The 26066-nt window shown below is 39.0% G+C and overlaps 1 protein-coding gene across 6 annotated transcripts in view; it reads left to right on the top strand.

Moving 5' to 3' along the window:
- Positions 1 to 26066, top strand: part of ENOX1 (ecto-NOX disulfide-thiol exchanger 1) — a 730917-nt gene that overhangs the window by 468330 nt on the left and 236521 nt on the right. For all 6 annotated transcript variants that reach the window (XM_053563923.1, XM_053563922.1, XM_053563921.1 and 3 more), the window contains 2 exons: positions 24789 to 24932; positions 25731 to 25868. In XM_053563923.1, the coding sequence (XP_053419898.1) occupies positions 24920 to 24932; positions 25731 to 25868 (151 nt within the window). In that variant the 5' untranslated portion in view covers positions 24789 to 24919. The remainder of the gene's footprint in view (positions 1 to 24788; positions 24933 to 25730; positions 25869 to 26066) is intronic.

Below are 26066 nucleotides of genomic sequence, written 5' to 3'. Positions count from 1 at the left end.
AGGCAGAAACAATGTTTATATTCTAATTCTCCAGTTAAACACCTAAGCCTATTTTACCCTTTTAGATACTTATTCTCTTTTTTTAATTTTATTTTTTGATATAATGAGCTGACTTATATACATCAAGTTCTGGGAGCCAAAGTGTTTCCTCAAGATAACAAAAATCTCTTTAAAATATTTTGCCTATGATGTTTTCTCTTGATTATTTCTGAAACCATCTTCTGGATCTATAATACACAATAGGCATATTGAAATTGATGCAATGTAGCTTAAATTTTTTTCATGAGAAAAATCTGGTTCATTGCTCATTTATTCACCAAGCACCTGTATTTTAATAGGTTAGTGCTGAATTCTGAATAGCAAACAAAGAAAACAGAGGGCCTGCCTTCGTGGAACTTCAGTAAGGAGAAGTGGATATTGAAAAAAATATGTATTTAAAAGCATGGAAAAAATTCTGAAGTTCAAGAACAAGTTGCTGTAAGAGAGGATATTCATCAGTAATGTCAGAAATATAACAAAAGGTTCATCAAGGCATCCAGTGATCTTTGTCTGTCAGTGCTTTGTCTTCAAGAGTTGAAACCAGGAATAATACCATAGCACCACATTCATGGACTCTTAAGATTAGAACACATGAAAGGCCATCCTGCACATTTCTCACCTACAACTATACTGTTGAGTATAGAAGGTCAACCAGCTGCTGCTTCAGAAATTTCAAGAGGTCTTCTCTCCTTTCCTTTCTTCTTTAAATTAATCACAGAGTTACTTATTTATACTGTATACCACAGTGACTTTCAACTTTCAGTGCACATCAGAATCTCCTTGGGAGCTTTTTTTCAAAATTCATGGGCCTCACATCAGATCCACTGAATCAAAATCTTGAGGGGGACATCAGGCATATCTATTTGTAAAAAGCCTCCTCGGGTGAATACAGTGTCCACCAAAGGTTGAAAGTCACCATGAGCCATCTTTGTGGCGACTGGGAGAATCAAACAGCCACCTGAGGGACAGACACATTCTTGTATAGTTTGTGAGTTTAGTATTGAAACGATTGACCTACAGAAAGCTCACGATTTTCTCCTGAACAACTTAACTAATCCTTTAATTGTGGTTGGGCCTCAGAAATCCCCTGATTTTATCTGCCCATATTCCCTTAAATGAAAAACCTGGAAATAGCATTTGAATATTCTTTTCTTGCACCATCACGCTTGCCACTCACTCCCTATCACCTCCCCATTCCAATTGCTTACCAAGTCCTAGCTCTTTGTCTCCAGAAGCACCTCTCAAGTCCATCCCCATCTCCATCTCCACTGCCAATGCTTCTCATCTGGTCTCTAGAAATGACCTTCGAATGGGTTAACCCTAGGGCTTCTCTCCTTGTAGAACTTACCCTCCACTTCAAAATAAGAATTATCACTCTAAATTACAAATTCAATCCTGTCGTTCCTAATTTAAAGTACTCTACTTGGTACAATTTCCTGTGGGAATAAAAGTCCTTAGAATGTCCCCTGCCTGTATTTTTAGCATGATTCCCCTTCATTTCACTGCACACAGTTGGAGTTAACTAAGTATTTACTGAATGGGAAAAGTAATGAATGAAATCCACCTCCTTAACTCCCACCCATCAGTCCTCGTTCCATTTTTTGGAGTGTTGTTTGACTTGTGTAGTCTGTCTTCTGTGTCTGCTTAACTTCTAATTCAGGGGTTCTCAGCCTGTGGGTCGCGACCCACAGGAACTGTATTAAAGGGTCACGGCATTAGGAAGGTTGAGAACCAAAGCCAGTAAGTTTTTTCTAAAACTTGCACCAACTCTTAGGAATTCCAGGAGATGAGTCATTATGGGCCATTTTCTTAGTTCCACTAAGCTCTCAAGGCCAAATGATTGAATCCTGATAAACTTGCTACAAACTCAGATTCTTGAGAAAGAAAAGTGGGAAGCATTTCATTCAGTGTCATCGCATTGGTGACAGGATTGGTTCTTCCTCTGGCTTGTTTTGAGAGTATCTGATGCTAGCTTTCATGCCCGCTGCCCCCTCCCACCACCACGGTGGGCTCAGATTTCACACCTACACTGTGTATTCTGCCTTTCTCAAGCAACGGATTAACTTGCTTGCAGGAGAAGACTCATAAAATTCTGTCACCTTTGCTGTTTATTAACATCCTTCCCCAAAATTATTACAATTTTCAGTTCTACCTTTACAGATATTTTAAAATATATTCTATGTACTACCTTTGGTATTTTTTTCAAAATGTTCAATCTTAGTCCTGAATTTAGGCCTCTTAAGCATTCTTCTAAGAGTTGTTCTCACCCATTCGTGTTTTTACTCTTGTACCCTTGTTTTCATTTATTGTCTTTTAGAATCAGAATTTATCAGAGAAGTTCTCATAAAGACACAGTGATTTCCATAGTGGTGCCCTCTTTTCATTCACTAGGAATATGACTGTCCAGTTAACGAAGGTCTGACAATTAAGTTTGTGAACTCGTCCTACAGAAAGTGCTATATACCTCCTTGCTGAATATCACTGCAGTCACCTTTGAGGTACTCCCACTGGGTATCCACTGATGCCAGCTCCTGTTCCTATAAAGCAATTTTGAAACTCTTTTTCTGGAATGACCATCAGAGCTATCATCAAATGACACACAAAAACATGAAAAACAGTAATGAACACCACTCAGCAAGAAACTGCCACACGTCAACACAAACACAGCTGTGAGACCACTGATATGCCAAGGTTACAAAACCTTACTGAGTTGTTCGTACGGTGATACCAGTGTAGGTGAATAGTGGCAAGTTCACAAACTTAATTGCCAGACCAACCTTTCATAATGACTGCTCTGATGGTCATTCCAGAGAAAGAATTCCAAAATTGACATCAGTGCATAGTTTTCCTAGGGGATTACTTCACATGTGACCATAGTGATATTCAGCAATGAGATAGGTAGCACTGTTCTTTTTTTTTTTTTTGTAGAGACAGAGTTTCACCCTATCGCCCTCGGTAGAGTGCCGTGGCGTCACACAGCTCACAGCAACCTCCAACTCCTGGGCTTAGGCGACTCTCCTGCCTCAGCCTCCCGAGTAGCTGGGACCATAGGCGTCCGCCACAACGCCCGGCCATCTTTTTGTTGCAGTTTGGCCGGGGCCGGGTTTGAACCCACCACCCTTGGTATATGGGGCTGGCGCCCTGCTCACTGAGCCACAGGCACCGTCCGGTAGTACTGTTCTAAGATGAGTTCATGAAATTTATTGTCAGGCTTCATAATCAAAATTTTATTTTCTGAAGCTCTTTTATATTTATTATACCTGTTACTTATGTGTTCATATCATCCTTATCTTTTATGCATCTTTTTTTTTTTTTTTTTTTTTTTTTTGTAGAGACAGAGTCTCACTTTATGGCCCTCGGTAGAGTGCCGTGGCCTCACACAGCTCACAGCAACCTCTAACTCCTGGGCTTAAGCGATTCTCTTGCCTCAGCCTCCCGAGTAGCTGGGACCACAGGCGCCCGCCACAACGCCCGGCTATTTTTTGGTTGCAGTTTGGCCGGGGCCGGGTTTGAACCCGCCACCCTCGGTACATGGGGCCGGCACCCTACCGACTGAGCCACAGGCGCCGCCCTCTTTTATGCATCTTTATGTAAGAAATATTTTATAAGTCAATGGTATGTATCTGATCAGAATTAGTGTTCCCTATCTTCATTATTATGAACTCCATGCTGTATGATAACTTCCTTCTGAGAGTCCTGCCACCTTCATGTTGTTATTGACTTTTTTGAAGCTGGTCAATACTAAGACTATTCTATAGTTCTTCTCTGTCATCTAAGGTGGTGAACAAACTCTTGCCATTCCTATCATGGTTTAATTAAAGTATTGTAAGTTTGCTTCCCATGACTTTCTTTGAAGCTCTCTAAAATATATAATATTTTGTGTTTTGTCTTGGTATCTTGGTTAAGGAATTCAGACATTACTTTCTGTAAAACAGTGTTTTTATTTTCTTTCTACTGGAATTATCTCTTTTACACTTTGAGCAGTAAACCCGAGTATTAGTATTTCATGAGTTGGTGCATAAATGTCAAGACTTTCCTAATCTTCTCAGTTTATCTTTTATAAAGAAGCTCACTTTTGTTTTCTAGTTGATAAACTGGCATTTTTCTATTTTTTTTATTTTATGTATTTATTTATTTATTTATTTTGTAGAGACAGAGTCTCACTGTACCGCCCTCCGTAGAGTGCCGTGGCGTCACATGGCTCACAGCAACCTCTAACTCTTGGGCTTATGCGATTCTCTTGCCTCAGCCTCCTGAGTAGTTGGGACTACAGGCGCCCGCCACAACGCCCAGCTATTTTTTTGTTGCAGTTTGGCCGGGGCTGGGTTTGAACCCACCACCCTCTGCATATGGGGCCGGCGCCCTACTCACTGAGCCACAGGCGCCGCCCAATATTTTTATGTGGGAAAACATTGTACTTAGGAAACACAAATTTAAATCCCTTGGCATTTTTCTCAAAGCAACATTTTAGAGAATAAAACTATCATTGTCATTATGTACATACAGAGTATCATCTGAACAACTTGCTTAAATGCCCGATAGTAAAGAGAGAGGCAGCTCTGTCCTTTCAGCAGCCTCCAACGCTCCTGATTTCACACACAGGAGTTCACCATTCCCTGCTTGAGCTGTCTGCCTACTTTCCCTCTCTCTGTTCCCACTAAGGATCTATTTTGGTTGTGGTTTTGGTTTTGGTTTTTAAACCCTTTGAGACTCAACCCATACACTTCTGCTCCTGGTGCTTCCCTGATACCCCAGTTGAAAATAGTATCTTTCCTCTCCCTTAACTACACTGCTACAATGAATGTTTTCCTTTGCTGTTATTTGTTTCAATATCTAATGACTGACCTAGGTGTTATAGAGTCACGTCATTCTATGAGTGGAAACAAAGAATGATTAGCAGGCAGAATTTTACTTTTGAACCACTGCATAAAAAAAGCGTATGTGACAAAAGCATTCAATATGCAGATAGCATGCAAGTATTTCCCAAATAACATGTAAGTATATGGTATTTTTTAAAACCAGTCATGAAATATGTAGGTTATGTGAGTACCCCTGGCTTATTTTTTGAAGCATATGAATCATAATTATCTCTATACATTTTTAAATACTCAAACATCATTTTAAAGGACAGGATGAAACAGAACCTGAAGCTGGCACAGTGGGCAGTAGCTGGGGAGAGAGGAAAGGTGCCAACAGATGTCCTTGGAGGCGCTGGCGTCACACAGCACCTTCTTTCTCACCTGCTAATGGCATTGTCTGCTGTGGTGGAGAGGTAGAGGAGATTGTTCACATTGTGGTACTAAACAGAATGAGTCCAGGTGATCAACCCAAATTCTGCCCAATAAACTATATTGCCTGTTAACACGTCCCAGGGGCAAGCAAGTCTTCACATGTATCCTACATAGGAGTTTTATGTTTTAAGTTATTACAGGCCACAGGCTTCCTGGCCAGAAAGGCATGCTCCACAGCATGGCCCATCAGTTTCTAGTTTAGAATAACCAAAAGGGAAGCAGGTGGTGTTTCCTGGTGAGATATCATCATGTAAGTATTTGGACAATTCTTTATCATGAATCTGTCTTCTGTGTGCAGAATATTGTAAGAGGTTGGTAATTTCTAATTGCCCCTTGTTTCCAGATGTCTGAGAAACTAATTGAAGAAAAAACACAAACCCATAGGTATACAAAGAAACACAAAAATGGGCCATATTAAAGAGACATATAGAATACCAGTTGTTAAGATGGTAGATATATGCTTACCAATTTTTGCTGTATCCATACAATCCATGGATAAAGTATCCATTTTAGCCTCATTCTAAGCACTAATATCAGTGAAATTCTACAGTTTCCTTTTAATGCATTTCCCCCCAAACACGTATTAGTTTGAACTATGTGAAACTACCAATGTTTGATCTTTTTAAAAAATGCATGAAAACATCTATTTCACATGACTCAAAACAAATAAAACCATTACTAATTTAAATGATGGTTTGGGTCCCATGTTAAATCCCTGACATACACTCAAGAGTTCAGGGAAGCAAGCAGCTGTAAGAATTGATCTCGTAGGTTGTTGTGGCAGAGGTGAGCTGTGGTGTGAGCCTGAAGGGAGGATGCAAAGAAAAGAGAAAAAGACTTATTGAGGGAGCAGCTGTGTGCACTGGTGTGTGGAAGGCAGTGTGCAGCAGCACGTGCAAAGGAAAGCTGGAGAGCTGGTGGGGGTAGGTGGGGAACTATCTCCTTTGGTGTCTCAACCCTTGCATTTACTTGAAAAGCATGTTTTTCAAACAAATGAGCACACCTTTAATATCTCTCTGAGGTCTCGAAAAAATTAGTCTCTATTTGTTACTAATACCTTGAACAGAGTCAGGTGCTTCTCTTAGAGAGTATATGGTTGTCACCAGGGTGACCACATTGGCAACAGCTCTGTAATGTAAGGAGGCATGAATCTGACTTCACAGAAATAGCTGCATCTAGTGGAAGTGCTGACTACATTCAGGCTCCTTCCAATTTATTCTAGAAGTTCCATTGGTCATTTCTTTGTACATTCATCTCATCTTTCTGGCCCATCCCCACTGTGTAGAAGATTCCAGGTTTAGGCCTTTATCCTCACCGGTGCAAGTAATGGGTGACCACCCAGCACATTGCTCTGAGCCTAGTATGAGAGTGTATCAAAGGGCACTTCCTCAGGATCCATTTTCAAGGTTGCCATGCCCCTCGCTGGCCTGGCTGAGCTCTGCCTGTACTCCAGCAGAGAACACTAAGACATCTGACCAGTGGGCCATGGAACAATGAGAACTATACTTTTTGTAATGAAAAGAAAACTGTGTTGAAAAAAACTCAGTGTTTCAAGCCATAGAAACATGTGTCCTTTTTACTTTTAGAGCTAGCTATGGTTTAGAAAATTATGGATAAGGTTTGTTATTATATTTTTAAAAGTTCAATATACAGGTATATATATATATATTTTTTTTTTCTTCTAAAGACTATTTTTAGAGCAGTTTTAGGTTTACAGCAATAATGACCATACAGCCTGGGATGGTTTGAGTTTGTCCCCACCAAAGCTTCTGTTGAAACTTCATCCCCAGCAAGGCAGCATTGGGAGGTGGGCCTGGTTGGAGGTATTTGGGCCAAGGGGGCTGACCCTCTGGAATGGCTTGGGAGTAGTCTCTGGTGTTCTCACAGTAGTGAACAAGTTCTGTCATGAGATAGATTAGTTCTCTCGGGAATGTTCTCTTGAGAGTATGTTGTTATGACGCTAGGACACCCTTAGGGTTTGGCCTATTCACATGTGTCCACTTCCCCTTTGACCTTTTCTGCCACATAACAAGCACAAAAAGTATTCACCAGAAGCCTCACCATGCTTAGAACCCTGGACTAAATAAGCCTCTTTTCTTTATCAATTACTCAGCCTCAGGCATTCTCTTATAAAGACATTAAACGGACCAACACAGACCCCCTGCTCCCAACATGCACAGCCTCTCCCATTAACAACCTCCCCAGCAGAGCAGTGCATTTGTTACAAATGTTGAACCTGCATTGACACAGCTTTGTCTAAACTTGATAGTGTGTTTTATTGACACTGTATTGGTGTTTGGGGCATAGGGTTAATTATTTGTATCTGGCAAAAAGAGTAAGGCAGGACTGCTCCCTTGAGTTAATAATGTCTGAATCCAAAAACAGACAAAACTTAAGGGCAAAGTGGAAGTCAACACGAATAACCACAAAAACAATCCATAAACTGATCCCAGGGCTGAGATTGGAGGGTAAATTACATACAAATTTTTAAAATATCAAAGTTATCTTATTTCTTCTGAGTCCTTGGAAACCATAATTTCTGGTGATGACTGCATTTTAAAATGTATTTTTTATTATTGTTCAGGTATGTTAAGGCCAACAGATCAGGTGAGAGTCGCCATTGAAGAGTAGCTTGTTACAGCTCCAAGGGGGGTGGGGGGAAGGGCGGGCACAGCTCCAACCCCCACCCCCACCAGGGAGCCACACAGGGAAGCACCCGGCTCAGCCAGAGGGGAGAGGAAGTAAGACAGCCTTTATTTTGCTTTCTGCAGGAAAGAATGGATAAAGCAAAGTGAGTAAACAAGCTTAGCACTGGCTAGGTGGAATAATTTAAGTGTGGTCTACAGTACAAGGCTGTCTCTAGTACCTGATGACTGGACCAGGAAAAGTATCAAGGCAGAATTTTAGTAGTTTACCACGTGAGAGACAGTAAAGGAGGTGGTTGAGTGTGTGGGGTCTGGATTGGTTGGTTTGCGTTTGAAAAGTGTACTCCCAGAAAAGTTGCTTGCTCTTTAGGACTCAACCAGCTCTGTGAGGGTGGGCTTTCTAGCCCTACCAGGCATCAGGAATACAGAAAATAAAAAGCCATGATTAACGAAGTGTGTGTATATGTGTGTGTGTGTATACATATATATATATATATATATAGACACATTCATAACATTTATTTAGCATATTTGTGTATATAGGAGGGAGGAGTATGTGTCTACTAAGTACTAGGCACTGTTTTGGCTAATGATGATTTAGCAGGAAAAATGTTTGAAAATAGTTAAAAATAATTCGGTCCTCATAGAAGACTGACTTAGAAATAACTACAGTGTAACCTCAGATGTTGAAAAAATCTTATGGAGACAAATAGTAGAAGGATAGAAGGGAACTGAAATTGCTATTTTAGGTAGAAGTTAGGGATGATGCTTCAGCAGAGAAGAGGTAAGTTGAGGGAGCAGAGTGGGGGTGTCCGGTATGTGCAGGAACCCCAAGTACAAAGTCAGTAAGGAATGCTCAAGCTTGGCAGGCTCCAGGAAGAGTGATAAGACCGCCTTTTGGGAGCTCCAGAAGCAGCAGAAGCTATAGGCAGGGAAATTGCTGAGGTGACAAGGAGCCAGATTCTGAGGGACCTTGGAAACAATCTAAGAATGATAGAAAGCTAGTGTGTGTTTCTGGAATGCTAGGCCCTATTAAGACAAGAGCTAAGCTTTACTCTCAAAATGCAAATGAAGTAGCTATCACCTCATTCTATTCTCTGATTTTCTACACTATTAAATTATTTTATATCTTATATTCATTTCAGATGGCTTTTTTTTTTTTTTACAAACAGAGAAGCTTAATATCTTTCTCTCCAAAGTTCTACACTTAGAATTTACTTTTACAGTTTAAAACAATAAGAACTTCTCCATACAATGTGAAAAGGTAACTTTAGGTTAGAACTGAAAATGACATTCTGTACTATTGAATGCCTTGGTATATATGTGGCATTTAAATAAAATGAAATGCAATTTTTAAAACTGGTATACTTCTGTAAATCTAGGAGACAAAAAAATGAGCTGTGAATAATCAACAATTTGCTTTGATTTTCTGTTAAATCATAGCGTCTTTTGCACTTCATATTGTTTACTGAATATAAAGTAAAATCCACTCACACTCCACTTACTATAAGAGCGCCCACAAAGAAAACCTCATTTCAAATCTAATTGTGGACATTGTTCTTTCATTAAAAATTCATAGAGTTTGTGAACGTGTCATGTAAGTATGGAGTCTCCATTATTTCTCCAGCTCCTTTCCCACTGGCAATTCTGATCAGAATTTTAAAACATCCATACCTAGAAAGGTGTTCTTGGGAGAACAACAAAAAGAAAAAAAAATGAGGAAGGAAAAGAAATTATGAATGTAAATAAAAGGACCTTCTGATCAAATATGCTATAGTTCCCCAATGCGATTTCAATATGTGTAGGTCAGTGGTCAGGGACAGCTGGCCTTCCCTCCCCATCTTGTCACTGCTATTTAAGTCATTTTCCCAGCAAACTGTAAGTGTGTTATTAACTAGTAGCTGGTCCATTGTTTGTTTTGTTTCGGGTAAAAAGGGAGGAGACTGAAAAGTAGACTGACTTAGCTTCTTTCCTGTCCTGATTGTAATGCCTCTTCACCTCATTAGCCAGACCCAAATAATACACAAAATGCATAGTTTTTGCCTTCTGCAGAGGATGCGGCAAGTACTGCTGTGTGTTGAGATATTTGGTCAGGCTCCATGTGGAGCCCCTACTGCTTACACTTAGTTTATATGCTTGCTTTGATTTGTTTCAAGAGAAAACAATGCAAATGCAAGAGAACTAGTGGATAACAAGATGAGAATATGTAACTGTGTGCAAGAAACCTGATCCCATGGCAGGAGGAAATGTACTCTTCTGGATTTCATATATAAAGGTGCAGGAATTGTGTGACATTTAATGTACTTCAGAAATCACCTTTTCTCCTCATATAAACTTATTTTTGCAATTTAGCTCAGCAAGGAGCTTGCAAATTCAAAAACAATTTGCAATCAACACGACTCTGGTTGGAAGGATACCACTATAACCTTCCATTTTACTCGACATCGCATTTTCTCTTTACGTTGCGGCCCTTCCTAAAACAGCCTGCTCATCTTCTTGGTATACAAGCATGAGATCTAACAGCAGATTATATCTCCAAAAATTCAAGCCGTTGCTGGCCCTTGTTCTGAATTTTGGGTGCTGGATTAAGGCAACAGGATCACACTTCAAGTCCTTCCCCCTGTTTGATCTACCCGACCACAGGAGTTTGCAAACCAAAATGGTGATGCTGTCATACACAGGCTCAAACCACCTAATTTATATATTCTACCCTTCTTTACTAACAATAAATCAAACCAATATTCTGTTAGAGAAAAAAATACATATATATATATATTTTTTTCAGGGGGAAATAGCTGCTGTGAAGGCATGCTTATGAAGCTGCCTTAAAGATTTTGCTGCTATTGTAGTCCAAACCATTCCTTCATGTGGGCCTATCGAAAGGAATCAGGATTCTAGTTATCAAAATATCTGGCAGTTTTGCCAGTAATGTTTCATTTCTTTCAGCTCCTCCAAAAGGTATCATACTTTAGCCTTTCCAATGACTTGTGAGATGAGGACTGAGAACATAAAGTGGAAAAACTCAGGAAACTGGCCCACAGGGTACTTGTGATAGGAGCTGTCCTCTGGTATGCAAATTGTGCCGCCAAACTGCTTTGCACATTTCACGGAAGAGTCAGAGAGAGCAGCTTCCCATCAGCTCTTGGGATTTAAGTCCATCTTCACTGGGAATGAAAGAGTAGCTGCCACAAGGGTGATGATTCTGCTAAGCACACAGTAGGACTTTGATTCAAGCATGCATCCAGCACCTCCAAAATGCCAGAGATCTCTTAGAATAGGAACCAGAAGTCAGGTTTCCTGGCTTATTCAGCCCATGGTTTTACCCAGCTCCTGCAATCCCCCCCTTCCTAGTTAGCTCTTGTTCCTGGTGGTGGGTGGGAAGGAGAACTGAATTCCAGGCCCTGCCTTGTAGCTAGCTGACGGTGTAATGACGTAGTGTGTTTAGAGACACGTACTGGGTGTGAGAAGCAAGACAGAAAAGGGTTATGGCAGAAAGTGAGGGAAAGAAAAGTAAGAGTAACCCAACTTCACCTCCAGCCTTTCCATCTTGCCGTTATCAACAGTTGTGGTGAGGATGCGGGTGAATCAGATTGCAAACAGGAGCTGTCTACACAGGAAGAATGGTTCTGGGCAGTCCCTGATGGCCATGATGCTTTCTTACCTTCTTTGTACTAACATGCCAGCTTGAATCACCAGTTTATCCTCAGTATATGTACTGGGACAATGTTAAACCCATTTTGGGCTACAGGTTAATCCTAGGTAGACACCTTGTATGCTTTATTTCCTCTCATCTCAAAATACTTAATTATAATTATCACTCTGACTTTAAGAAAAATATGTTGCTCTTTAAACATGAGTCTTGAGTTTTTTCCAGCTGTAATTTCTGATGATTTGCTCATATTGATGTTTTCTCTCCAAGCAATTCTATCTTGGTTTTACTTACTGCTCATGGCTCATCCTTTTGGTTTCAACCTACTTTTTTTTTTTTTTTTTTTGTAGAGACAGAGTCTCACTGTACCGCCCTCGGGTAGAGTGCCGTGGCGTCACACGGCTCACAGCAACCTCTAACTCTCCGGCTTACGCGATTCTCTTGCCTCAGCCTGCCTAGCAGCTGGGACTACAGGCGCCCGCCACAACGCCTGGCTATTTTTTGGTTGCAGTTCAGCCGGGGCTGGGTTTGAACCCGCCACCCTCGGTATATGGGGCCGGCGCCCTACTCACTGCGCCACAGGCGCCGCTCTCAACCTACTTTTTAATTGTCTTATCTTTTCTTGTCTTAGAGAGTTTCCTCTATAAGCCTAGTATTAATTTTATCTGGAATCTAGTATTTGTTTTTCTTAAAGTGGTCATGCTCCTAACAGTATCTAGTTTGTCACACTGCAGAAAGTTCAAGTCTGTTAGTGCTTTTTAATTTATTTCCCCCACTACGTTTTTGCAAAATTTTGAGGCTAGGGTCTAGGTCTTGCTCACTATTATGTTCTTGATATCAGGTACACTTACTGTATGATTTGCATGCAATAGGCATCTAATACAAATCTGTTGTATAAATGGATCTCCCACAGATGGAACTAACACTTTACCCCAGACTCCTCTGTCATTAGAGCCAGTCAAACCGAGAGGGACCTCCTAGTCTGGTTCTTTGGGGAAAAAGCTTCAGTTCCCTAAATCTATCTCAGTAGAGGTCTAGGCTAGGACAGATTGAGCCTGGGCTCTGCCACCCACTGGCTTTTTGATGTTAAGTAAATAATCCAGAGTTGTAACCCTCTGAACCTTAGTTTCTTTTCTTTGGTAAAAAATTGCTAAGAACATCTATCTCCTAAATTACCGTGGGCCTTTTTCATGAGATTAGAGATGTGAATTGCTTGCACAACTTATGGCTTGCCTATGGCACCATAGCTCACAGCTATTTTCCCAGTGGGTGTCTCTGAAGAGTGTGGTCCGCTGGGGGAAAAGGGAAAGGAAATGATAGGAATGACACTCCTCTTCGATGTTACAGATTTTTGCTTTGTTTGAACTTATTATGTATATTAGTTCTAATAATGGTACTTTTTGAATAAAAATTTTCTTAATGAAAGTGTTAGTTCCCAACTCTCTAACATATGCTGATGTTTATTTTCTTCTCAGATCGAAGAGAACTGTCATTCCATTCCTGTGCAAATTAAACCACTAGAAAAAAAGACTGTTCAATGATCTGGTAGTTAAGAATATAGTAAGAGTTCAGAATGTGTGTTTGAATGATGATGATGACCCATATTAAAGTGAAGGTTTGGTGATGGGAGATTGTACTGTGGGATGTCTGGACATAACAGTGCATTTTGTTTTACATTGATTATGCGTCTCACTGTTAGGTCTACCTTATTTTGGCCTTATTACTAAAACTCTTTGTGTGGCAGAGACTGTGTCAAGCTGATATGTTGGATAAGTACACAAACACGTGCCCACTTCATTGTGCAAGTAATAAAATCATTATCCTAATTGCTATAATAGTCAAGGCCTGGTGAGTGTTTGGAGTCAACAGTCACTGTGGTTCTCAAATGTGCTCACTTCACACACTACACTGTTTAACCACCACTAGTTGTTGGTTATTTTCTGAAGTTGTTATTTTACAATTAACATTATCTCATAATAAACCATAAAATTTAGAATTGCTCCAGAATAAGAATATCAGAGGACTTGAAGAGCAGAAGATCTTTTTTATTACAACTAGAAAGGAAAAAATGTAATAATGCTAGTGGAAATTCTTTTAAAATATTTGTTTAGATTGGGTTTAAGCCTTCTAGCTGTGAAAATAACAAACCATGGTAGCAATAGCAATATCCTATAATTCCCACAAAGCACATTCAGCATAATTTCTTTTTTATAAATAATAAAATCATAAATAAATACAATTACTCTTAGGCTAACATGAAATTACATTTAGTACCATGGACCAGATGTTTTTTTCTCACATCTGTTCCCTTTAAGGTCAATTTTTTGCTCACTTCTCTCTCTGATTTCCCGTAGTCATTTACGTAATCTGTCACTGAGTAACTGGGGATGGCGTTTGATCAATAAACTGAGTTTGGTGAATTTGAGGAGAGATATAGCATTTCTTATCTCCTACATAGTAGACAGATAAGAGACATAAAATCCCTCAGAACACTTAAACCTTTTCAGGCTTTGCTTTTGGAGGCCTCACCCCATACTATACCCAACATAAGAAATGCATTCACATCTGATGTTCAGTATAATTTTGCCTATAGGAATTTTGGACAGGATTTTTATAATTTTGGTTGGTTGCAGCTGTCATTGTTGTTTGGTGGGCCCGGGCTGGATTCGAACCTACCAGCTCAGGTGTATATGACTGGTGCCTTAGCCACTTGAGCCACAGATACTGAGCTAATTTTTATAATTTTGCTTTTGAGGTTATTTACCTATCAGTTATTTCTTTCATTTAAAACTGCCTTCAGTTTCTCCATAATATCTGAAACATGAAAAATCCCACTTAAAAATGATTTTCATCTATTATGACTTTTATCTGAATACTAAATTTGATCACTAGAGTTGTCTCCACACAAAACTTATAGATATTTAATTAAATAACTATTTGTTGTAGATAGTGCTCTTTCCATGTACATTGACACAGAGTATTTTCAGCTCTCTAACATTATTGTAGACCTCTCTTCCTCTAGTGCCTAATTGATAACACAGCCTTAGTTGGAATGATAGGTTACTTCCCAGAGCCAGATGGATCCTTTGATCTGGAATACTGAAGAAAGAGATTCTGTCTGAGGAGCTTAGTCCCCCAAGTGCCATCCTCTTGCACAGAAATATTTTTATATGGTGAGTATCTCCTACTTTGGCAAGAGAAGGAGGATGAGTGTTGATGGGGAAAGTGGAGGTGGGAGGCCGCATATTTACCATCTTTCGTGTTAATTTCTAAGCAAACTGGAGAGAGAGGAGAGAAGGGGTTGGATCTGTACCATAGGGTTTTGTTGTGACCTTTAGCCTCATATCCAGTGTAGGAGCCTTCTTAGTCAGCATTTATTCCCTCCTTGTGCAGGAGGCAGGAGCCTCCGTGGAGATTTTCTGGCTTTTGAGGGCTTCACTGAGATTACTATGAGCAGCCAGTCCTTACTCCTGATGATCCTTGACCTCCAAAAGCAGCATAAAGTCCTTTTACTAACAAAGAACCAGGGCAATGATCCTAGCTTCTGAGTCAGTTATGTCCTTGGAGGCTGAAACCACCTTTCTGTGTCCCCCAAGCTGCCTCCAGTCTTAGGAACCCTTGGATAGGCCTTTCTGTCTTATGAGCACCTTTATTTGAATTTTGCTGAGTACAACCAGTAGCTCCAAAGGTTTGACCCATTTCCTGAGAATGCTCACTGCCAACTTAGAACTTTCCAATTGGAAGTTTCGTTACACATGCATTTGCCTGGGGTGGCTGTTTCCCAATAGCCCTCCCCTAACTACTCCACCAAGCTTTCTGGGTCACCCCCACATTACATAACCACACCGTTTATGAAGCCCTGAGAAGTAAAAAGGACCACAGCAGGGGACCTGAGCCTCCACTGTTCTTGTTCACTGATTACAGAGCAAGAACCAGGGCGGTGAGTGGTCATGTAGAGAAAGAGAAAGCAAGGTCTCTGGGGCAGGGCAACATGTAGGAGGTGGCGGTATCCTGCTCAGTGTGTGTGTCCTGGGGTGACTGTGACTGTGGGGCTAATGCTTTATTCATCACGCTGCGATGGCTTCATTAAGAGCACATTAGTTTAAAGAGTAACGAACAGGTTCTTTGTGACCCTGCTAGGAGAAATGTTAAACAGGATGAGTAGCTGGCTCAGGCTGGTCTTGGTTTGAACTGGGTTTTATTGAGGCAGATTTCCACAGATTAGAGGGCTCTAACCAGGGCTTTTGGAAAATAGATAACTAAGGTACCAGAGTTTGCAGGGTCAAGGTCATTTAAGGGTCAGTTATTTACCCACTACAATTAAATGTTCTACTTTGTAGCTTAATATATTTTCTACAGTTGAGTCAAAGGGTAAAATGAGTACATAAAAAAAAACATGGAACACAAAACAGCACAAATTATAGAATGATATATTGCCCTCTTTCTCTTATATAAGAAGATAATAATGATTATAGAAATTGCTTTCTGTCTATCAGTGTGTCCAAAAAGAACGGTATGTGGCCACTGTTGCCTTTCTAGATGGTGCATGCATAAACAGTTATTCTGTGATTTGGGGCCATGTCCGTGGTTCATAGAATTCACCTCTCTCGATGGCTGGGTCGTGTGCCAGAGGTGTTACCCCCTTTCTCAAAATGACGTTTTACTCTTTTTTTCACTGTATGGATCTTTCTCTGCAGTACATAGCTTTGCCATTTCTGGTAAGCCTTTTATTTGATTATACTATTCTGTTTATTTTATCTATTTTTTAGAGCTTTTAGAATGTGAATATGAAGAGAATAGAGAGATTGCAAACACAGAAAAACTCTTGTCCATTGAGGGGAGGCAAGAATTATCTAACATGGCTTACCTATGTTCATATAATTTATCTGTGACTTACTTAAATGATGATTAGTCTTAGTTTCCCTCTTCTGGGAAACAGAAGAAGCCACTCACCCCTGCAAAAGTAGGATGGAGGTGTCTTCTTCTCTAGATGAGGGCTCAGAGGAAGGGAGAATTAAGAACTGGTAAGAGTATTTGACGCAGTGAGCTGCCACGGCCCTCACGAGTTGCATCTGACAGGTGCCCATCAGGAAGATGTTGGAACTGATGAACTCTCAGGTTTCTTTTTTTTTTCTTTTGGCAGGGGCTGGGTTTGAACCCGCCACCTCCGGCATACGGGACTGGCGCCCTACTCCTTGAGCCACAGGCGCCGCCCGAACTCTCAGGTTTCATCCAACTCTTCAAACATAGATGCTCAATGAACCTGGTTGTGTTTATCTTAAATCCCAGAGGCCAAGAACAACTTTACTTAAAGTGAGACTCCTTCTAGTTTTAATGTATCTGTTAAGGAACCCACAAGCAGTGGGGAGGCGGGGGGGGCGGGTGGCAGTGGGGTCATGTTGCTTACCACACAGAAAACCAATTACTGAGACAATGAGGATTATCAAGGAGGAAAGGATTACTAAAGAAGCTACAAGCTACGTCAACCAGGAGGGGGAAGCACAGACTTCCTCAAGTCCACCTCCCCAGTCAGCAGGCCAGGGAGTGGGGGTGGTTATGAAGGTAAAACTGAACAATGCATGAGGGGAGTGAACATCATTACATATTTGGGGTAGAGTGCAGGGCACTCGAGCACAGTGAGGAATCATGCTAGTACATATGTCCCATAAAGAAAAAATGGCAGACAAATCCCTTCCCAGAAATTGTAGTAGTATGATGAGCTGCAGGTTGACATTGCTCATTCTTTTAGCCTTGTGCACAGTCTCAGTGGCTCTTGGGCACAGTCTGCAGTGGCCTATTGCTTATCTTGTCTTTCTCTGGACAAACAGGTAGTGTGAAGAGCTATAGTTATCTCAGGGCTGCAAGGAGATTCTGCTTTTCTTAGTTGTTGGGGTGGGGGCTCAAAAAGAATGCACAAAATGTGTATCACTTTTCTACCATCACAAAGTTCTGCTCAGCAATTCTTACTGAGACCTCTCTGTCTCTTCTCTGCTTTTCCTTGAGACTGCAGTTGCTAGGCCAGGGGTGTTGAGATAACACTGTTATGTCCTATCAAGTCGAGCCCACTTAGCTGCCTGCTTCATTTCTAATGTGAACACTGAAAACTCATGTGAAATATGAGGGAACTCAGATACTTAAGAACTATTAATTTCTGGTTATGGAGCAGGTTACAGATGCAGGCTTATGTTTACTGATGATACTGCTTTCTTTAATAATGCTTTCCCCAGCAGACCTAAGAGTAACTTTTTCTATAGTAGGTATATTTTGGAAGGTGGAAAACAGCAATTGATGACAACAGATTATGTGTGTGTTTGACTGACATTTATTAATGGGGGGATGAATTGAACCATGACATATGTTATAAACACTCTTAGGGTATAATTGAAGTAGACTAAATGTGGAAAGTCCAATATTTTAAAAGCTATCTCTTCAAATACTTTTAAATTATATACAGTAGTCTCCTCTTATCATTGGGGGGTACAATTCAAGACCCCCAATGAATGTCTGAAGCCACTGAGAGCACCAAACCCTACATGTACTTATTACACAGGGTATCCCCAAAATTGCCCCTGAAGTCATCATATATCGGGAACATGGAGAGTTGGGGCTAAGTTTCCCTTTATTTACAAAATACTCATTACAAATTTCACAAAGAGGTGATCAACACATACAGAATATTTTGTGAATATTTTGTAAAATTTTGTAAGGTACATTTAGCTGCGCTCTCCCATGTTCCCTATGTCTGATGACTTTAGGAGAGACTTTGGGGACACACTGTAGTTACATCCAGGCTCCCGTATTATTTTCTGTTTTTAATGGAGAGACAGAGAGATACTTTATCCTTAAGATCTCAATATGTTCTTTTGTTACTTATTTAATTTAGAAATATAAAGTATACATTTTTTAAAAAGCAAAGTTTTCCTTACAAATAAATTTTACCTCTGTCATTTCTCTATACTTTATATGTATAATGCTAAGTATTTCTCTTTGTGTAAAAATCATAACTGTTTTTATCCCCTGTTCTACCCTTATTATTCAAGTTGTCTCTGGAAAATTTGGTCATTTTGTTTAATTGCAAAATTTCAGAGGGAGACTTTCAGACATGTACTCTCTCTGTCTCTCCCTCCCTCCCTCTCCTCCTACCCCCTCTGCCCTCCACACCAACCTATCCCCCTTTCTGTCTCTGTCTCTCAATGTGGAGTTCTTAGAGACAGGTATGTCATGGGTAAAACCTTATCCATTCAGTAATCACTTCCTTTCCTCCCTAACATAGAAGGAAGATGATTTATAGGTTAAAATTGGCTGCTAGGTGAAGTAGAAAAATGGAGGATGTAATCACACCCATAATGGAATTTTGTATTTCAGAGATGGCTCTTTATTCTCTGTGGTGCATGCCAAATTGCAACTTGTCCTTTCTTCCAATGATTTCACTTATTTCGTACTGTACATATATGTCTTTGTTACACTAACCTACTGCCAAATGGGTCTAGAGGTGCAGTTATTTATAGATTTTGGCTCATTTAAGGACCAGCTTCAAGAAATCTATAAAAGGAGAGCATCACTGTAACCTGCCTCTGACCCTGCATTATGAAGGTGTGGAACCTTCAGTCTTACAGGCTGCCTTGTGACGTGCACCAAAAGCTTATGTTGAAAAGCTGACAGATTTTTTTCATTATCTTTTTTTTGATACTTTAAATTCATATATATGTTCTAGTGTTCAAGAAAAATTCCCCCACCCCATGGTCTTAATGAACCCTGGAACTGAGGTTTTTTTCCCTTTGTTCCTTTATTGCTTCCTTCTTTTCCTTCATTTTTCTTTCCTCCCTTCCATGCATAAATTCATTTGAAAAGATATATGAAATTTTTATTTATATTTTATGCATAATTTAAAATATATTTTATATACTTATAAATGTGTAAATGTTATGTATCTATATATCTTTATATATTCACATGTGTGTGTGTATGAAGAGAGTGAGTAAGCATGTTCCACATTCCAGGTACTTTGCTTGCTAGCTACAGGATATTCAGAGATGATGGATTTCCTTAATCTTCCTGAACTTATAGTTTATTAGGGAGAAAGAGAAAAATAATCAATGAGAATGTGAGTGACAAGTGCTTATGTAGAGAAAGGCGCAGAGTGCTCTGGGAATGTGTAGGAGGGAGGATGTATCTCCTTTGTCTTCTTGCCGTACAGGGAAAACTGAAAAAAAAGAATAGGAATAGCATCTCTTCCTCAGGTGCCCTGCATGATGTATATTAATTGGTAACACCTTAGAAAAAAGCTCAATGATTTTATAAATACAGATAATCTCCAACTTTGGATGGTTCAACTTACGATTTTGGAATGTAAATAACCCACTGTAAGTCAAGGAGCTCCTTATCACTCATAGTAGGGTTACAGAATGTGTATCACTTTTCCACCATCAAAAAGTTGAAAAATCTTACCCTTAAGTACATTTTCACCTCACGATATTTTTGACTTAAGGGATTTATTGGGACATAAACTCATTGGAAATCAAGGACTATTTGACTAACAAGTTGGATACTAAGGAAGACCTTTTGAATTTATGCATTTGACAGTAAATACCATAGGATTCACTCCTACCTGAACTGATCTTTATATAGCTCCATGCTCTGTTCATATTGTTTCCAAGAGGTGAGTTTTCTTTCTATCGCTGAGAAAGAGATTTTAATTTTATTTGATGTAATATTCCTACTTCACAATCATCTCATCAGAAATTCCTCATAATATGCCTAATCTAAATCTCTTCTTTAAAATCTTAATCCCATTATTTATTGATCATTAATAGATAATCAACATCCTGTATATTTAACAAATTTGAAACTTTATCTTGCTTTATCATGTAGTAGTTTAGGTAATCCCCATTATCAGTGACTTCTTTAGACTTTTGTTTCTAAGTATACCCCTAACACCCCCAAATTTACTCCTACTTAAAAATTAAAATCAATGTAGACTTTGCTGACATTTCTGGAGAGGGGATGAAGGGAAGATTTATGTTGGTTGCTTCCAAGTGAACTACCTGAAATTTTGCCAAGGTCATTTAATATGTTCTCTATAGTCCCTTTTAGCCATGGGTGGCCACCAAAGATTTATTCTTCCCTCCACCCACAAAAGCATTCAGCATTGTGTTGTCATTTACCACTCTTTACGGAGCAATTCAGCTCTTCCCCAAACTTACATATTCCTCTCATATCCCTAGTAGTTAACAGGACCATAGAAGCCTGTTTAATAACCCCAGAGAATAATTAGAGCATGGTCTTTGGGTTCCTTTTGTATTTGAAGAGATAACAGTGAGAATTTTATAAAATTGATGAAAGATATTAAGATTTCTAGTTTGCTCCTCAGTGGGAAAATGGGTCTGCAATTACTACTTCCTATAATTACCATTACAGGAAGCAATAATATCTCCCTTCTTGTTCATAGACAGTTGCTTAAAAATCATGGAGTTAGTACATAAGTGATATTTTTTTAACAATCATCTGTATTATTCTAAACTGTGGAACATTTCCATAACCTCAGGAGATTATCTTACTGATTACATGAAGACCAAAGTTAAATATTTTCTTAGTGATAGAAGGCAAGAGTGAACATTGGATAGAAATGTATTTTTCTTTTAACTTATGTATAAACTATGATAATGCATTCTTATCAAATGAGGTTTCAGATACCATACCATATTCTATAAGACACGAATAAGTATGATTCTTTCACCATAATTACTTTGCTATTGAAGTAGATATAAATCTTAGGACTTAGGTAAAACAAAATCAATTTAAATGGAATTTTTAGTACCTAGTTGATTCTATCCCCATTTAACATTTAATAGAAATACATCTTTTGTGGACAGTTCGAGGTGAGTTTTTTTATTTAGGAAGTATGTGTCCTTGGTACCTGTAAGTGTTGAAAAGGATTAGAGATGTCATATTATTGAGAATTGGAGCAGCCTGTCCTTTTTTTTGTTTTAGGACAAGTAGTATTTTTATAGACTAAGTGAGTTTCAGAAACTATTCGCACCATTGTTATAGCCCAGTGAAATACTGAACATAAATATATCTTATTGAATAGTTATGAAATTGGGTATGAGATTTTGTACTTGAATATATCTTACAACAGTTTAAATATCCTTTAAGCCCTAGACAAACCTATGCTGTTATCCTTGGCATTTTGTATATCAGATTGTTTTATGGTGATCATACTTCACTAAAAGCTATAAATAGAAACTGCCCATTTCATAATTGGTCATGAATCTCTTGAAAGCATTTGTAGTTGCGTAGACAGAAAAAACCTAGACAGAAAAAATTCATATATCTTTTAAGTCTATTATATTATTTTATAAAAAAGTTATGAAATATTCTGTTACAGTTTAGGTGTGGCACAGAAAACTAGGGCAACACTTACTTTTAGAAATATCAAGTGTTACTCGCTGTTTTAGAATTAATTACATAATTATCCACCAGAACACAAAGATCCCAGGGTACCTTAATGGAAACACTACACTTCCAAATAAAATAATAATAATTATCACCTACTATATTCAAAGTACTTTATTAGCTATGATTTTTAACTCTCCACATTTCTCTGTGTAAATAAACATCATTAAGAATGTTAATCTTTTCTATAGTGTAGAAATAAGAAATCTAAGGCAGAGAAATTGATTCGAATGATAAATTAGGCATTATGGTCTTTAATTATTTAAAGAGGCAGGTATTCAATAGGAACAATAGATGTTAATAGAGTACAAAAATAGCTTTTGCAACTATTCAAAAATTACTAGTAGTAATTAATTAAAAGTATCAACTTTCTTCCAAGCCAAATGATAAAATCCATTTAAATTTTGTAAAGAATTTCCTGGCTGTTTGAGACTATTGGAAATGCCTATAATATGACAGAACCTGCCTGCAAGTCGCCATCCCAGGCACATGGTAGCCACATGAAGTTTGTATGTCCTTAAAACCATGAAATTGAGGGATTGAAGAGATGTAATAAATTGAACACCACTGAGTTCAACTAAGGGATAAGTTTAGGTTTACACACCACATCTTTGCCAACAGAGCAGTGCTTTAGTAGCGGTTTGTTACTATTTTGAGTGAGATTCTTATAGTTTGTGAATATGGCCATGAAAAGTATTAGAAGCTGTGGCCCACAAGGACACTTGATACCCCATTATTGGACTGTAATCATTAAGGTGAAAATACCATTGGAACAGACAGATACAGAGTCAAGGAAAGCTAACACCATCCCCAAAACAGTGTAGTAAAAAGTCAAGGGGAAATGGGACTGGTAAGGAATAAGTCATAAAATCTACAAAGTAAAGAGAAGCTCTTCGATATAGTGTTCCAGAGCTGCAGACTCATTAGCCAGAAAAAAAAAAAAAAAAGGTGTGATTAATGCCCATTTGGGGAGAATTTAAGCTAGAAGGAAGCCAGCCAACTAAACTTCATTTGGGGAGATAAGTAAGACAAATTGTGACCTTGTAGTGATCTGAAACAGCTCTACTACAGGGCCATTTGAGCAAAGGAATGAATATGTTCTAGCCTGACTCTGCCTTGGTGCTCTGAAATGGTTGAAAATGGGGAGAGAAAAGTATTTTGAGGTTTCATCATAGAAATATCTGGTGAATGGACAGCTACAGGGCAGATGGTTAGGTTAGGTATATGTTTTTAATGCTATTTAATTTAATTTATGTGGTGAGAAATTTCTTTGTCTGAAGGTATCCATTGCCTGGGATAACTGATGCACAATATATGTACAAGTTCTGAATTCATTGGGGTCTCAGACTGGCAAGGTATAAAGTATATATTCTGCCTAAAGATAATTACATTTAATTCTTGGTCATGAAGATGCATCATCCTTCTGATAAATAGTTGGAAAAACAAAATTCCCTATATCTCACATACCTCTCTAGTTGAAGGCTAAGGATTTGTTGAGATCCACCAATCCTTAAGATATTTGAACCTCAGTTTCCATTGTATTAAATTTTTGCTCAGTTGGGAAGTTGTTCTTTTTAATAGTACATGTTCAAGGGTGTGCTGATTCTTGCACCTAAGATTCAAAGTAAAAGGACATATCATAAAAGGCTCGGATTTCACATTAGATACCCTGAGGGAAAAACCATAATATCTAATTATAAAATTATCAACAGAAACATGGTTTAGAAAAGTTTCTAAACATACACAGAAATAAAAATAAATTTTAAAACTCCATTGTTATATTCAATCACTTAAGATAGAACTTGTCAGGACACTCATTTAAGTTTTGATTTGATCAAAGTGCATTTAAAATAGGTACCTATGAATCCTCTATGTTTTTTGCATTTCTAAGGATGGAGAAAAGGTGTAGTCTTTTATAAACAGTATGATACCAAAGGGCCCTTTGTAACTTTATGTAGTTTCTTATTTATGTGTCTTAGAAAAGTAATTTAAAAGTCTATTAAAAATACATATATATAAGCTGTGCAATCCTAAGGAAAATTCAGACTGAACAGACTATGGCTGGTTAAATTTATCATGCCATAGAGCTGAAAAAACAAATGCTTTCCTTTGCGGCCCTACTGCCCTGTAGATCTTCTTTTATGAGCTGCACGCTATTCTTCTCTTTTGCCTTTCCTGACTATTGTAATTTAGGTACCCTCCTTTTCCAGCCTTATGGTGAATGGATTATTGCTTTTTTCTTCTTCCCAACTTTTTTTCCTCTCTGAATACATTTCACAGATGACCATCTTCCAAAATAACAACATCAATTAATTTTTTAACTTAAAAAAAAAAATCTTCTTTAGCTGTGAGTCTGTCCTCTCCATTGATGTGTAGTGTCTGGAAGAGGCTGTGCAGGGATGATAAGCCCCATTTGTGAAGGCTCTTCAAGGGGAGGCAAGGCATTTGACATACTCATAAATGGTACCGTTTATTCAGCCAGCCCGGCTCTAGGTAAGCTGACAAGTTGACCCATGCATCTCATAGGTCTGCAAAACTGAACCACGAGACAGCTGCTGAGGGAGAGAAGGCAGTTTGACTTCTGTGCTGGAGACTGGAAATCGGTTTTTCTCTTTGCTTTTGTTTTTGAACAAACAGTAGTTTGTTCCTTGATGTTCTCTCACAGTTAACTGTTACCGTTTCTTACCACACTCCTATCTCCCTTTGCAGAATCTGATGATCCCCGAGGGGACCCTGTACTCGGCCATCAAAGAGCTGCTATCTCCCAGAATGCTCACAGTTCAGTGGTAGATGCAGGTGGAATTGAGAGCATCCCCCAGCAACCCCAGGAGCTTCCTCAGATGATGGCTGCAGGTAAATGTCAGTGGCTGGCACAGGACACAAACAAGGCTTTTTGAGTTTTAAGTGGAAAGGCTTACCCAGCCATGAAAAACATACATTAAAACAGGAGCTAAGTCCTGAAAAAAACAGGCCCTGGAATTAGTGAAAGCAAAGATCATTAAGTCAAATTTGACACATTCTGCTGTTCTTTCTTTCTTTCTTTTTTTTTTTTTAATAAGCTCTGTGCTATTTTTTTTTTAATTTTATTTATTTATTTAGTATCAAAGTCAATGCCTATAGGAAATATATTGGAAAAGTCACCTCAGGTAGATGTCTGCCTTTATAATGTAATGATGTAAGTTTGTAAAGCAGTGAACATACAAGGAAACAATAAATTCAGTCAGTACCAGTTTTACTTCTCGATCATTTTTTTTTTAACTAGGTAGATAGAAGGCATGCCTGCTCAAGAACTGCCCTTGGAAACAGATGGATTTATTTATTTTTAGTCCACTAAGCCAGTTGACTTGTTTTACCAAGGGGGTATCACTGCTTTGCCTCTCAACCTTGTAACTCAACTAACATTGTTTCACTTGGAGAAGAAAGAAATTGGTCAGTATTTTCCCAGGGTACCTCTTTAGCAGCATGCTACCTATAATATAAACTACATGTCCCTGAAAGTATTTACATTTATGGCTGTGGGTTTAAATACTTTGTTGTTGTTGTTGTTTGGGAATGTGCTAAATGAAGCCTCACATCTTCAGAAATGTGACTTCCTTTAAAATAAACACCTTTGCCTATTGATTCTAAGTCATGGATTGTTTCTCCCCACAGCAGCTGATGGTTTGGGAAGTATAGCGATAGACACAACCCAGCTCAATATGTCCGTGACAGATCCCACAGCCTGGGCCACAGCCATGAATAATCTGGGCATGGTTCCCGTGGGGTTGCCTGGACAGCAGCTCGTGTCTGGTAAGCTTTCTCCTGGTTTCAAAGATGCTTGCAGCAGTGCCAGAGGGTGTGGGTGACAGGTGCCTGGTAATCTCTCCACCCAGTAAGTGTTGAACATGGTCTTTGATTTGCGATAGGAACATGTTTGGCAGTTTGTGCTTGAGTTTGTGTCTCTTTTCTTCGTCACTTTTCTCTTCTGCCTAATAGGAGCTGTTCTCA

The sequence above is a fragment of the Nycticebus coucang genome, chromosome 15 (assembly GCF_027406575.1).
Source record: "Nycticebus coucang isolate mNycCou1 chromosome 15, mNycCou1.pri, whole genome shotgun sequence".
Classification (NCBI taxonomy): Eukaryota; Metazoa; Chordata; class Mammalia; order Primates; family Lorisidae; genus Nycticebus; species Nycticebus coucang.
This window is presented reverse-complemented; position numbering and strand designations above follow the sequence as displayed.